General features: G+C 34.7%; 1 protein-coding gene across 1 annotated transcript; it reads left to right on the top strand.

Moving 5' to 3' along the window:
- Positions 1-8,556: 8,556 nt before the first annotated feature.
- On the top strand, positions 8,557-11,148 carry LOC134845086 (neuronal acetylcholine receptor subunit beta-3-like). The gene is made up of 5 exons (XM_063861938.1): positions 8,557-9,034; positions 9,336-9,536; positions 9,855-9,980; positions 10,145-10,450; positions 10,659-11,148. Exons 1-5 carry the CDS (start codon positions 8,680-8,682, stop codon positions 11,090-11,092), a joined length of 1,422 nt encoding a protein of 473 aa, XP_063718008.1. The 5' UTR covers positions 8,557-8,679; the 3' UTR covers positions 11,093-11,148.
- Positions 11,149-12,730: the final 1,582 nt, after the last annotated feature.

Genomic DNA, 12,730 nt, shown 5'->3' with positions numbered 1-12,730 from the left:
GGCGAAGATGAAAAACCTCTGATTACCATTATCTCGCTTTTTTTCAAAATTTGGAACAATGAGCTGCTGTTGCAGCTCTCGTAGAAAAAGAGAGAACATTTATGATTGAAAAAAAAATGTTTTAATCTGGCCAATGTTTTAAAATCGTTTTGGCTATAACAATAGCTCGATGTAAAAGTTTAAAAGTATAAATTTTAGCTCAAACTTTTTGTCAAGCCAAAAAAGGCGAAAATTGTCAACTAATGAGCGCGGAACTTAACGCATAGCAGATGCGGCACAACAGTCCGGCTTGAAACTCCTTCATATTGTTTTCAGGCTAACAATTCATCTATTAAAAAACTAGTAGATGCAAAACAAAATAAAAATTGGATCTTAAGAAAAGGAAACTTTACCATAAAATTAAAATGCAATAAATAATAAGTTGTTCAATATTTGGTCGAGGATAACTACAAAGGTGTCGCAAATTTTTAGTAATAAATGGAGTCACCTGCTTTGTATTCAGTTTGAATTGTTTCCTCGATTTCAAATACATCAATCAGTCCAATTTAGAAAAATCAGAGATGAGTTTTTAGAAATTGCAGTTGATCAGCGGGTTCGATAAATCAAACAACCCGCATCCAGTTTCAAGCGTTAATAATCGATTATATTACGATTTTAGTACCAGTCTCACTATAATTGAGAAACAATCAATTTTAATCAATTAATAATCGATTATAATCTCTCTTTTTAAATTCAAATTATAACTAATTATAATCCATTATAATCGATTATAATCGATTATTTATTCGTCTATTTTTTGATACAATTATAATCGATTATAATTGATTATAATCCATTATTTTTATTCAAATTTCTATTTTATTAGTTTTGCACAAAAATCCATTATAATTGATTGTAATTGATTATAATCCCTTTTGTTTGTCCATTTTTGTCTTCGAAGTTGCATCTAAATTGCTTATATTTTATGCTTTTTGTGTACGTTGGTTCCTATGAAAAATGAGGAAAATGTTTTTAAAGTTTTCCAATTAATTCAAATTTATAAGTTTTTTTTTAATTTCTTCCCCATTAGAGTTGTTTTGTGATGCATATTTTGAGCTTTTTTAAACACCAAAATATCAGCAGATTGATTTAGTTTCATGATTGATTCGGAAAATTTATTTTTTCATCTACCGCGAGAACCTTTCCACTCATATGAAAGGATCTCCATGAAACTTTTGTTCCGTGGTATAACTTTGTGTTCAGATGAACCAAAGTGTTCAAGAGATCTCTCTTTTAGAGATTTTTTTATTGACACAAAAAATAACCCATAAAATATATTTCGAATATAAGAAAACTGCGGCAAAATAAGAGATTGTAATCGATTATAATCGATTATAATTGATTTTAAGGGTTTTTAGTAAGAACTATAATCAATTATAATCAATTATAATCGATTATAAGAGATAATAATCTCTTGGAAAATATCACGATTATAATCGATTATAAATCCCTTAAAGACCTAATTTTGGTAATTATAATCGATTATAATTGTCAAAAAATCATCATAATAATCCGTTATAATCGATTATTTACGCCTAAACTTGGATGCGGGAAGTGACACAATCTTCGAACACCAGCAAAGCTTAATCAGGTAAGTAAAAGGAAATTTTAATCATAAAGATTGGTCGAAAATTTTCCCCAGTAATCTTTTTTAAAAGTTCGTTAAAAATATTGTGTTTTAACTTTGGGTTTCCTGTAATTAAACAACTTTTGCTTTTAGCTTTTACAATTTCATATCGTTGCAGTAGAACATTTTTTTTTGACTTTTTGCGATATACGATTTTACATTATGTTTCCAAGGCCCCGTTCAGAGTCATTTCTTTTAAAAAGGGGTCGAATTGTCGAACCACCCTATTTCAAGATTTTTTGAGCCGTCTTTAATTTTTGAGCCATTATTAATTTGCTAGAAAACTTCAAGGCTGAAGCTGGTTATTCATATAGGTGAACATAAGCCAAAGGTGTCACCAGTTTAATCGACACTGCAAATTGAGTTGTCGAGAAAGTCGAGACAGTCAAAACATACCCATTTTTAATCAAAAAACTTCGAAACATAACTATGCGGGGTTGAACATATATTCCCATTAATCTTTTTTATGGGGGGTCGAACAAATATTCCCATTGGTTTTTTAAATAAATTTGTCAAAATTATTAATTGCTAGTTTTTTAACCGAATTTTTTCTGGATTTTAATCAAATTTTTTTGACGTAAAGTAAAAAAACTGGCAGTTTTACTTTGGGTTTCTTGTAATTAAACAATATTCGCTTTTAATTTTTACAATCGTTCCAGCATAAGATTTTTTTGACTTTTTGCCCAATTCCGATCTTATATTAAGTTTCCAGGTTCCCGTTCAGTGATTTCCTTCAAAAAGCGGCGACTTATCGTGCCACCCATTTTCAAATTTTCTAAGCCGTCTTTGATTTTTGAGCCATTGATAATCTACTAGTTAACCTCAATGACAATGCTGATTATTCATGCAGGTGAACATAAGCAAAGGTGAAACCAGTTTAATCGACACTGAAAAGCTTATCGGAAGTTCCAGCGTGGTCTGATTTATAGTGAAAAACAGACACACTCTAACTCGGAACAACCAACTAATCTTCGATGTTTGAATTTAAAAAAAAAACAAAAATTTTTTTAATGTTCACTTTTATATGAATTATCAGCATCGCAAATAACGTTGAATCAAGAATTTTTTTCGTTTCTACCGTTTTGCTGCAATAATTCCTTGTTAGAAATCCTTAAAATCGTTCACTTTGAAGCTAAGAACATAAGCTAAGCCTTCATATAGGTTTCATTTTAAATAAAAAGAATCCACAAATATACATAGCTACGAGGCAACAAATAACTCAGATTTTGTCATTTTACTGAGTAATATGCTGAGTTTTCAGTCAACTACTGGTTAGGAGCACAACAAAATTGTTTGTTCTTTTTCAGGTGAGTTGAAGTTTCTTTGAGGGCCTGGCTTAGGTTCCTATCTTCTCTATGATTTTGTTAGGTCCAACTTTTCACACTGCTTCTGCTGTTTACGAAGATTTTTCTGCACTAATAACACCTCCAGGATGCTATAAATAAACTAGATTGCACGCATCAGGGAAAACCAGGAATGTTCCGTCTGCCTTTTAAGGTCTATGGAGCAATAAATGGAGCATGAAAAAATAAATGTAATAAGGAAATGAACTTTTTTTCTATTTAAGGTTTCTGTAAAAGTCATCCCCCACACGCCATATAAAGTACAAAACGATAGTTTTCGCTCCTAGTAACAAATCAGTGATGACCAATAAGCTTCCTTCAACCAGTTTGAAACGATTTTTAGGACTGTTTGAAACTCCGCTTACGCGTTAATAGCGCGAAATATATCGCGCGTAATTGTTCCAAGTTGGCCAAATTGGCAATCTTCAAACCCCTATAACTTTACGAAAAGATTGGCTGGTGAATTATATTTTTAACAATGCTCTTTGAATGAATGAAAATTTCCGTCAAAATGAGCTAAATGAGCTAATGTCTGAAGAGAAATAATCCACACTGAGCACAAATATTCCGTTACCTTTATTACGAAAATTGGAGCAATGACCGAACGACGCCTTGAAAACAACTTTGTACGGATCTGCATCCAGTTTTATTCTAATGAACAGTTTTAACTATCATATGACAAAATTTCAATCTTGACTTTCCAGAAATTGAAGAGAAAACGGAAGAAGAGTGATGAACTACATAGTTAAGATAATCATTAGACATCCCATTGCTCTTCACTCCGCTTGAAACGAGTCTGAGATGGGCTATAAAATTGTCGAGAAAGTCAAGACAGTCAAAACATACCTCTTTTTGGTCGATAAAATCGAAACATAACTACGCAGGTTCGAACAAATAAACTTTACAACATCAAACATTTTTTGTTGGGTCGGGACAATCGAAACATACCAAAAGTGAGTCGAGAAAGTCGAAACATAACATTACGAGACCAAACTGTGTTTTTTGTGAACTGTAAGCGAATTCCGCAAAAAGGACGCGCTCTTTTGTTCTTCTTTAATTCTCTCATTTTCTTTGATCGTTCCGACAAAATTTCAACATGATTAAAGATTTGTCTCTGGAATCCAGGAACATAGAGACACAAAATTGTGCGCCTATCCAGTGCACAGATTGGCCTCGGAATGAACAAAAATAGGTAAACAAAGTCGAAATATGCCAAAATTTGGACAAGACGGTTGAAACATACCAAAATTTGGTTGAGAACGTCGAAACATATCTCAACTGAGTCGAACAAAGTAAAATACTTTCTTTATTGGGTAGAGAGAGTCGAAACATAAATCGAGCACCACAACAGGGGTAAGAAACCAATAATTGCAACTTTTTTTATGTCCCCGAACTGAAGTAGATTAATTCACCCATGAGGTCCTTGTGCAATCCAATGAAATTTTGTTCATTCAATTTATACGACGCAACGCGTTTTATAATATAGCACAAAACGTCGCTCGCTCGCTCGCTCGCTCGCTCGCTTCCTCCTGAATTTCACAAATCTATCTTTTATAAAAAAGGGCTCCATACTTATTGTGGAGGCGTTTGTAGCCGGAACCCGCAGACAAATGATGCCTCCATGAAATTCGAGTCCTTTTTTACTGTATTAAGAACACAATGACAAACGATAAACCATTGATGTGCAAATGTCTAAAAATGTGTAAGCGTTTCTCTTTTGATTTCATTTCTTCGACATTTTGTTAAGCCCCTTGCAAATTTGATGAAATCTCTAGGCCCAATATGTCCATGGAATTCAAACCATTACAAAACACTCAATCTCGGAGTCGTATTTTAAATGCACTGTCATTGTCTCAAGTAAATTTGACTATGAATGAGTTTTTTTGAAATGTTCAGCTTCAGTTCTTCATCTTCAATCCATTTCTTCGCTTGACGATCGATTTCATCGCTCGCACACAGATGCAGTCACTCCTGAGACGTAATTTCTGTGACGTAATTTCATATGAGAAACCTCCAATTGATCGAATGGCTTTACCTTTCCGGACCAGCTGATGAAATGCTCTTCTAGTCAACCATTGCAATTCCAGATCCCAATTTTCTAGCGATCGATTTTTTCATTAATTTCGAACTCCCCCTTCCGAGATTGACCAAGCTAAGGTCGTCCACTCAACATCAAATTTGGGGTACATTTTTAAAGCGCTGCATAAAAAACGCCGATTTTGATAGCTAAAACTCCCACTTTGAACATAGTTAACATACCCCAATATGCTATGTTAACATAACTTATGAACCCAATGCTTGGAGGAGAACCCAATGCTTGGGGCAGGCGGTTTAATTTGGTCTGATTTTGCTCGTCCAGAAGCTTTTTGGAGGGTCAAGGCAGCTTTCTAGAGGCTCATTCCTCCTACCCCGGGTTGACCAAAACTTCTAATCATACAATTTCCATTTATGAAAAACTTCTTGTCATACAATTCCATACAATGCCATACGTACAGAACATTGTATGAAATCTCTATGATAAAGATTTTTCCATAAATGAATATTGTATGATAGGTGTTTTTCCATACACCAAAAATTTTGATTTTTTCTTTCAAAATTTAGTTTCTGAAAAGTTTTTGGTTGTGTTTGCAACCGAACACAAGTGACAAAGACCTTGGTTACTCAAAACACCAAAGGTTGGACGGTCTTGCATTTACAATGCGTAGCAAACGACCTGAATATGGATGTTTTTCACAATTGATATAACAAAAGTAACGAACGAATTAATGATGATTATTTTAAATTTTTGAACTTTCAAGTTATCAGACATTGATCAAGGCTTACATTAACACCCCATACAAAAGAAATAGGAATTTTCACCTTTTTTGAAAAAAAAAAAATTTAAGTGAAAAGAAAATAAAAGCCAATTTTATCGTATCCAGGACTACGTTATGCACACAAAATATTAAATTTTGCATGCAAAAAAAAAATTTCGAAAAATGTTTGTTTGCGTACGAAATTCGATTTGCGATTGAAAAAAAAACAAAAATTTTTTTGGGCCAAATTTTCAAAATTACTTGAAAAATTTTTTGTGTCGCCATCAAAAAAATGCCAGTCATACAATTCCCATATATGGGAATTGTATGATAAGCAATTTTTTCAAAAAAACGAGAACCTCAGTTTTTTATCACCAGACTGTTTTATAAGAATCAAACATCCACAGAAATAAGTTTATACCAGTTTTCAACCATTTTTAGAAATTGCATGAAAATTGTATGACAAGCATTTTTCCATACACTTGATGTATGGAATTGTATGATAACCATTTTCGGTGTATGGAGGTCAACCCGGGACTGCAGTTCGTGTAAGCTTGATCACATCGCCGTGTAAGCTTGATGTTGCTCTAATGGCACGTTGGTAGACAGAGAACTTTCAAAAGGTTCGATGTCTCTTATCACCATTCCTAGTGTCGATCTTGCCACGTACCATGAATAAGCATATTTCTCAAAACCCAATTTATTATTCCGGAATTCGAGGAAATGTGGAATATTTATGCCTGGGGTGGTTTTTTCAAAAATTTTTGCAGTTAAATGTCAACTAAATATTTTTGAACTAAATAGTAATAGCCTATTGTAAACTAAACATTTATGGCCTTTTGAAGATATCAACTTCCTGATTTCAATTTTAAAAAGATGCTTCACCTCCCATTTTTTTGTAGAATTATTGGGCTCTAAAAATAGTTTTTTTGGGCATGCTCTGGACTAATTTATTCTCACAGCGAAGATTTTTTTTACGGTGTTGAAAGCGTAACACAAATTATTTAAAGTTAGAAAATAATTCCAAATAGATTGAATTGAGGCAATCATAAACCAGGGGGCGACTATTTTAGGCGAAAACTATATTAGGCGAAAACAAAAGTGTTAAAATTAGGCGAATATTATGATGAAAAAAGTGTACATTTCAGCAGAAATTGTATGTGATTACTTACGTCATTCCCTTGCTAAATAAAAAACACAATATTTTTCAAACAGCAAATCAACGGTAAAATAGTGACGACTGTTGCCAACAGAGGGTAAGACTCTTTACGAAAATCAGAGCCGGGTTTTCGCCGGAAAGCGGCAACGCGCGCGTACCGCGCCTACCAACGCGCGCGACCTCGAACCGACTAGCGGATTTGTAGTCTTTAACCGCGTCAATGTCGTCTGGAAAATTAGGGGGATTTAGATAAAATGTACACTTTTTTAATCAAAATTTTCGCCTAAGTGTAACACCTTTTTTCGCCTAAAATAGTTTTCGCCTAATATATACAGCCACCAAATCATTCACTTTGGCGGCCAGTTAATGAGCAGAATGTTTCAAGAGCAGAAAGGGTCTAAGAGCAGAAAAACAGACAGATATAGATTTATAAGGGCTAGTTGATCAAAACAATTATTGGAACCTTCGATACTACCCAGGAAATGAATTGGATTAAGTTAAAATCCAACAACCCCCTCCATCCCAAAGAGAGCAAATTAAGATCCTCCACCCCAGTTTTCAGTTTAAATTAAATTTTCTAAGCGCTGCTTGTAAAATGCTCTATTCTGATTGGATGAAAAATCGACCGCAGAACCAAGTTAACATCCTTCCCCCTAAACATATTTGGGGAGGGTGGGGGGAGAAGTTAACTTGGTCTAATGAATAAACATGGACCTCAGAGATTTCATAAATAAGTTTATTATTGAAATTTTTAAAATAAACTGATCAAAATCCTCAATTTATACATAATCTATTATTTTTCGTTGATATTGACTTTTTTAATTTTTACCTTAACAATTTTATTTTACATTATTCAAATGAATATTGCTTTTTGCTCCGCCTCCCATCACTTCGTACAACTCAAATTTATTTACTTGATGTTAATTTTGTCCAAATTTTTTCAAGATTGTCTTTACCAAAACTATTCGATACCGATTCATGTACAGTCGGACCGATTCATGCCCGGGTTGGGTTGTTCTTCAAAGCAAAGTTTGATGATCGAAGCAGTGGTTTTTGCAAAAACTCTTTAAAAAAAAACGCCGAAACAGTTGAAACATACCGAATTTTAGTCAATATAATTTCTGAAATCCAACAAATAAAAGCTTCTGAAATCCAATAAAATTCGTAACAAGCGACAATTCGTAAAACTGAATTAGAGTGAAACAGTATTCGACGGTTGTCGGGCATTGCAAAGTAGAATATGTAATAACTTGGTGCTGTGAACATACTCTGAGTGAACCGGATCCTGAGTTTCGCGGACGTGCCAAAAGGCCCCCATTCTGAAAGTTTTCCATCAGTGCTTTGGGCGATCAATGCAATTAAAAGAAGGCAAAGAAAAAAACTTGTCATGTTTTCGATTTTTTTAAAAGTTAATTCTGTGACGCACAAAAAGTACCAAATAAATTAAATTGCAGCGATTCGGTAGACATCTCGGGGCATTTTTGATTGATTGGCAGATTTAAATGGAAAATTGTACCTTTCAAACTTTGTGAAAATCACTCATCGACGTACATAAATCTTTGCTTCTTGTTTCAGCTCACAAAAATCGACTACTTTCTGTTTGAAACTAGACAAGCATCACTCATTTCAACTCAGTAGCCTCACAATTGACAATTTTCGAACACAATTATTTTTTGACGAAGCTGTTGTAATTTGATCATTCTAAATTACCATATAATGCAGCTTTTTAACTGTAGACTTTTTGAGCTTATTGCGATCTTTCTCGGGGTTTTCAACGCGCTAAATGACACTGATTTTGCTAACGGAGTTGAGCATGAAGTTAGACTTCTTCGGAAACTGGAAAAAGTTCTGCCAAAATCCTTTCCGCCGGCCGATATGATAAATCGAACTGTACTTGCATTCGTTGATATCAACCAAATTTCCGACGTGAACGAAAAAGATGGCTATTTGACCATTCAGCTGTGGATATACTGTCTGTATATGACACCCTCGGCTTCTTGGAACCCCGAAGACTTCGGAAACAGGTCTCAGATTACGGTGCCTCAGAATACTTTTTGGATGGCAGACATAAGTAAGTTTAAACAAAATTAATCCTATTTTCGTCAAAAACAGCAAAAAATACTTAAGAAAGACAATTTGGCTGATTTTTCTTCTCAAAAATTTGACCTGCTGAACACAGCCCGGGTCGCGACTAATTTTTTGACTTTGTCGGTCGCGAAATGTTAATTTGATAGCGGTTTGGCTCTCCGGATGATTTTTGGAAATATTCGTTTGAAATCCCTATTACACTGTGGAAGCTAACCATGATTCAAATTATCTTTCAGCGAAGCAGAAAAAATGGTTCGCTGAAATTTGAAGCCTTGTGTTTTCAGACGTGCTGAATGCACTGCAGGTGAAATATGAGTCATTTGACAGACAGATTGTGGACTCCTGGGGGGCAGTGGCCTTCTGGGCGTCTCTGGTGACCATGAATGTGGCCTGTTCTTTTGAGATCTCTCTCTTCCCCTTCGATCAACACCAGTGTGACATCACTATTGGTGCCTGGATCATGCCTCAGAGGATTTATAATATCCGTTAGTTCCATTGGCTTAAAATTAGTTCAGTTGGCTCAAAATTATTTCAGTTGGCTCAAAATTAGTTCAATTGGCTCAAAATTAGTTCAATTAGCTAAATTGCCCGAAAATTTTTCAGAAATTAATTTTGTTCACAGTTTATTTGTGGCTCCAATCCTCGCAATAAACCGTCCATGTCCAATTTTTTTCTATTTTTAATATTATCTGTCTCTAAAAACTGAGGAAACTTTTTTTTAGAACATACCTTTTATAGTTTATGCTAAATAATTTTCGTTTCGTTCCGTTATCTCGGATTAAAATTGTCTTTTTTTTGCACAGGTCCTCTGGGCAATGATGAAGACCTTGATGTCGTTCATGTACCTCTTCGGTTCTATAGGGAAAACGACGAGTGGGATCTGCAGCGACCTGTTCATATCAGCATGAAAGAGCGCACGTGGAATGATGGTAAGAGCCTCTTGCAATTCAATGAATTGTGCATTCACAGAATTATTTGAGTCTTTGTTCTGAAGTAGCATCAAATATCAAATACTAGAATGCACTTTGTTAAATCTATGATTTCGAATTGTCTTTTTGAATCCTAATTGGTTATGTTTTCTAAATTTTCGAAGGTGATGAAGATAAAATGGACAGTTTAATTGTCCATCTGAAACTCAAACGTCGGCACCTTTTCCACGTCATTATATTCGTCGTCCCGAACGCTCTGCTTTACCTGTTGTCGGGTCTCGTGTTCGTTATCCCAGTGGAGTCGGGTGAGAAAATCTCGTTCGCGATTACGATCCTCCTCGCCCAGTTCGTGTCTCTCGGGACTATCTCGGATCTGCTCCCCTCCAGTTCTCTCAGTTTCCCAAAAATTGGATACTTCTGCGAGGCTGCTATTTGCCATATGACATTGGATACCTTTCTCGCTATTATTGGTATGTTTTTCCCTTAAGACCATTTAAAATCTGCACTAAAGCTGAAACTCCTTTTGTGAAAATTCGAAGCAACAAAATATGAATTTTTTTAAACAAAGACCACAATTTGGAAAAAAAAATTAAGTTCACTAATTAAATTTACTTTTGGAAAAAATGACTGTTCATGTTTTTTAAACAGAACTAAAGTAATTTTGTGATTGATTTTAAGTAGTGAAGTGTCACTTCGCCCATGGGACTCATCGGATGGGTGTCCGAACCAGGCGCCTCATCTCAAGCAACTTCATGAAAGTATTCGGACTGCTACCGTGTCCCAAGAAGAAGTCATTTCCTGGAAGCGATGAGTCACACTTTAAGGAGCCGCCACGTCATCTGGAGAAACAACCGAATGGCGAATCCTCAGGAACTACTACGTCATCCAAATGGTTGTCGGGTTTAAAAGGTCAAAAAATATCGTCATCTGACATGAGCAGTGTCCAGGAAAAGCTCCGAAATGCTGTGAAGCAAATTGAGTTTCTGGAAAGCGAAGAAAATGCGGAGTATCTGTGGGCCTATTTTGGAAAATTTTTGGATAGAGTATTTTTATATGTGCACACTGTACTCACAGTATTTGTAATTTTGTTCTCCTTATTCTATCAAGCATAAAAGGCATTCTTGCAAAACACAAAAATATGAAAAAATAGCCTAAATTTTGATTTGCACCAAATTAACCGAGTGCAACTAATTCATATTTTTATTACAATTAAGTTTTCCGTTTTCTTCGAAAGTCGGAGCAATAATTCCAATGCAATTCTCATTAGAATTTCATAAACCAAATTAGTAGGTCGAGAGTAATGTATTGAAAATATTGAGCTATAACTTGAATCTAATTTTGAAATACTTACATTTTTGCTCATAAAAAGATTTTGCAAAAACTTCATCTTCCATTTAATACCGCCTTTTTGTAATATACTGGTTAAAAAAAGTGATATACTTCGCACATAGCAAAGTATTGAATAGACTACATATCATGCCTCATTTCATTTTGGAACGATTTCTAAGAAAGATTAAATATGTAGCAATCTCAGCAATTTTAAAACCAATAATTTATGATCACAAGTGAAAAGTCTTTTTAAACTCTGAGCTCTACACAACAAAACTTTTTGGCTAATATAAAGTAAATCCGTCGAAAATAGCTAACGAAAAATTCATTTTTTGTAGGGAGAAAAAACCACTCGAGCACAAAAGTCGGAACAATTCGAAAGTCGCAACAATTAGAGTGCTTATATACCTATGTGAAGAACTGCCAATATATCAGGATCCCCACTGCGTTTTAAGCTCAATTAATATAATTTTTTAATGAGCAATTGAGGAAATAATCAAGAAAAAAATAAAACTTTTTTTTTCATTTTTTTCTTTAATTTATTCCCAGACATTCGTGAACAACAAGGGCGTCAACTTTAAAGGGGTGTTTTTACTATCTACCAGTAATGAGATTAATTGTTTTGCCTGAAAAGGTATCAGGCTTTAGCGTGAGGCAACAATTCGTCGCAAGCGACGATTGGTCGTAAGCGACAATTCGCATCAAGCGTCAAATCGTAGCAAGCGACAATTAGCAGCATGATTAATTGCTAATTGGGGACCAAAAAACGATGCGAATTGGGAAAAATTTTTTGGGGTGGTTGTGGGGGGATTAAAATTAATCGAGCAACCAAAATTTTTATTTTAGCAGCTTTTTTGAATAAAATACCAAACTGAAATAAATTAACAGTAAAGATAAGGATAATTAAACGTTGGTAGCATCTAAAACACCTTTTTTTCCTAGCATGCGTTTCAATTTCTTCTAGCAATCATTACACTTAATGATACCAATATGTTTTTGAGCGAGCGAGGAAAAGAGTAGGTTGTCCACGATGCAGAAACTTTCAATCTAAGCCGCCTCAACAATAAAAATGATAAATCCAGCTGGCGATGTGTTAAGAAACTGTGTGTGGTTTCTATTGCCACTATCGCAGATGGAAAAGTCAGCAAATCTGGAGAACATGGTCACTAAAATATTGATACTTTTGCAAACTTAACATATCAAAATTGAGATTTTTCTTATTTTAAATTGTTTTAAAACGTTAAATAAGCATGACTGCAAGGCGTGCGTTTCTGTGGAGGAGGGGGTGACTGACCACACCCAGAGAAAAAAATATATAACCCTTCAAACAGGCTAATTTTTTAAAGACTTTAGGGGGGTCAAAAAAATTTTCTTTGCCTGTTATAAAACTGTAGAATTTCAGGGTTAAACGTGCTATCAAA

Source organism: Symsagittifera roscoffensis, chromosome 4 (genome assembly GCF_963678635.1).
Source record: "Symsagittifera roscoffensis chromosome 4, txSymRosc1.1, whole genome shotgun sequence".
NCBI classification, from domain to species: Eukaryota; Metazoa; Xenacoelomorpha; order Acoela; family Convolutidae; genus Symsagittifera; species Symsagittifera roscoffensis.
Note: the sequence above shows the minus strand (reverse complement) of the source record. Positions and strands in the feature narration are given on the sequence as shown.

Excerpts from the sequence above, each read along its gene's own strand:
- LOC134845086 (XM_063861938.1), top strand. The coding sequence starts at position 8,680 with ATGCAGCTTTTTAACTGTAGACTTTTTGAGCTTATTGCGATCTTTCTC. Across the intron at positions 9,035-9,335 it reads TTTTTGGATGGCAGACATAA|ACGTGCTGAATGCACTGCAG; the intron begins GTAAGTTTAAAC and ends TTGTGTTTTCAG. Across the intron at positions 10,451-10,658 it reads TACCTTTCTCGCTATTATTG|TAGTGAAGTGTCACTTCGCC; the intron begins GTATGTTTTTCC and ends ATTGATTTTAAG.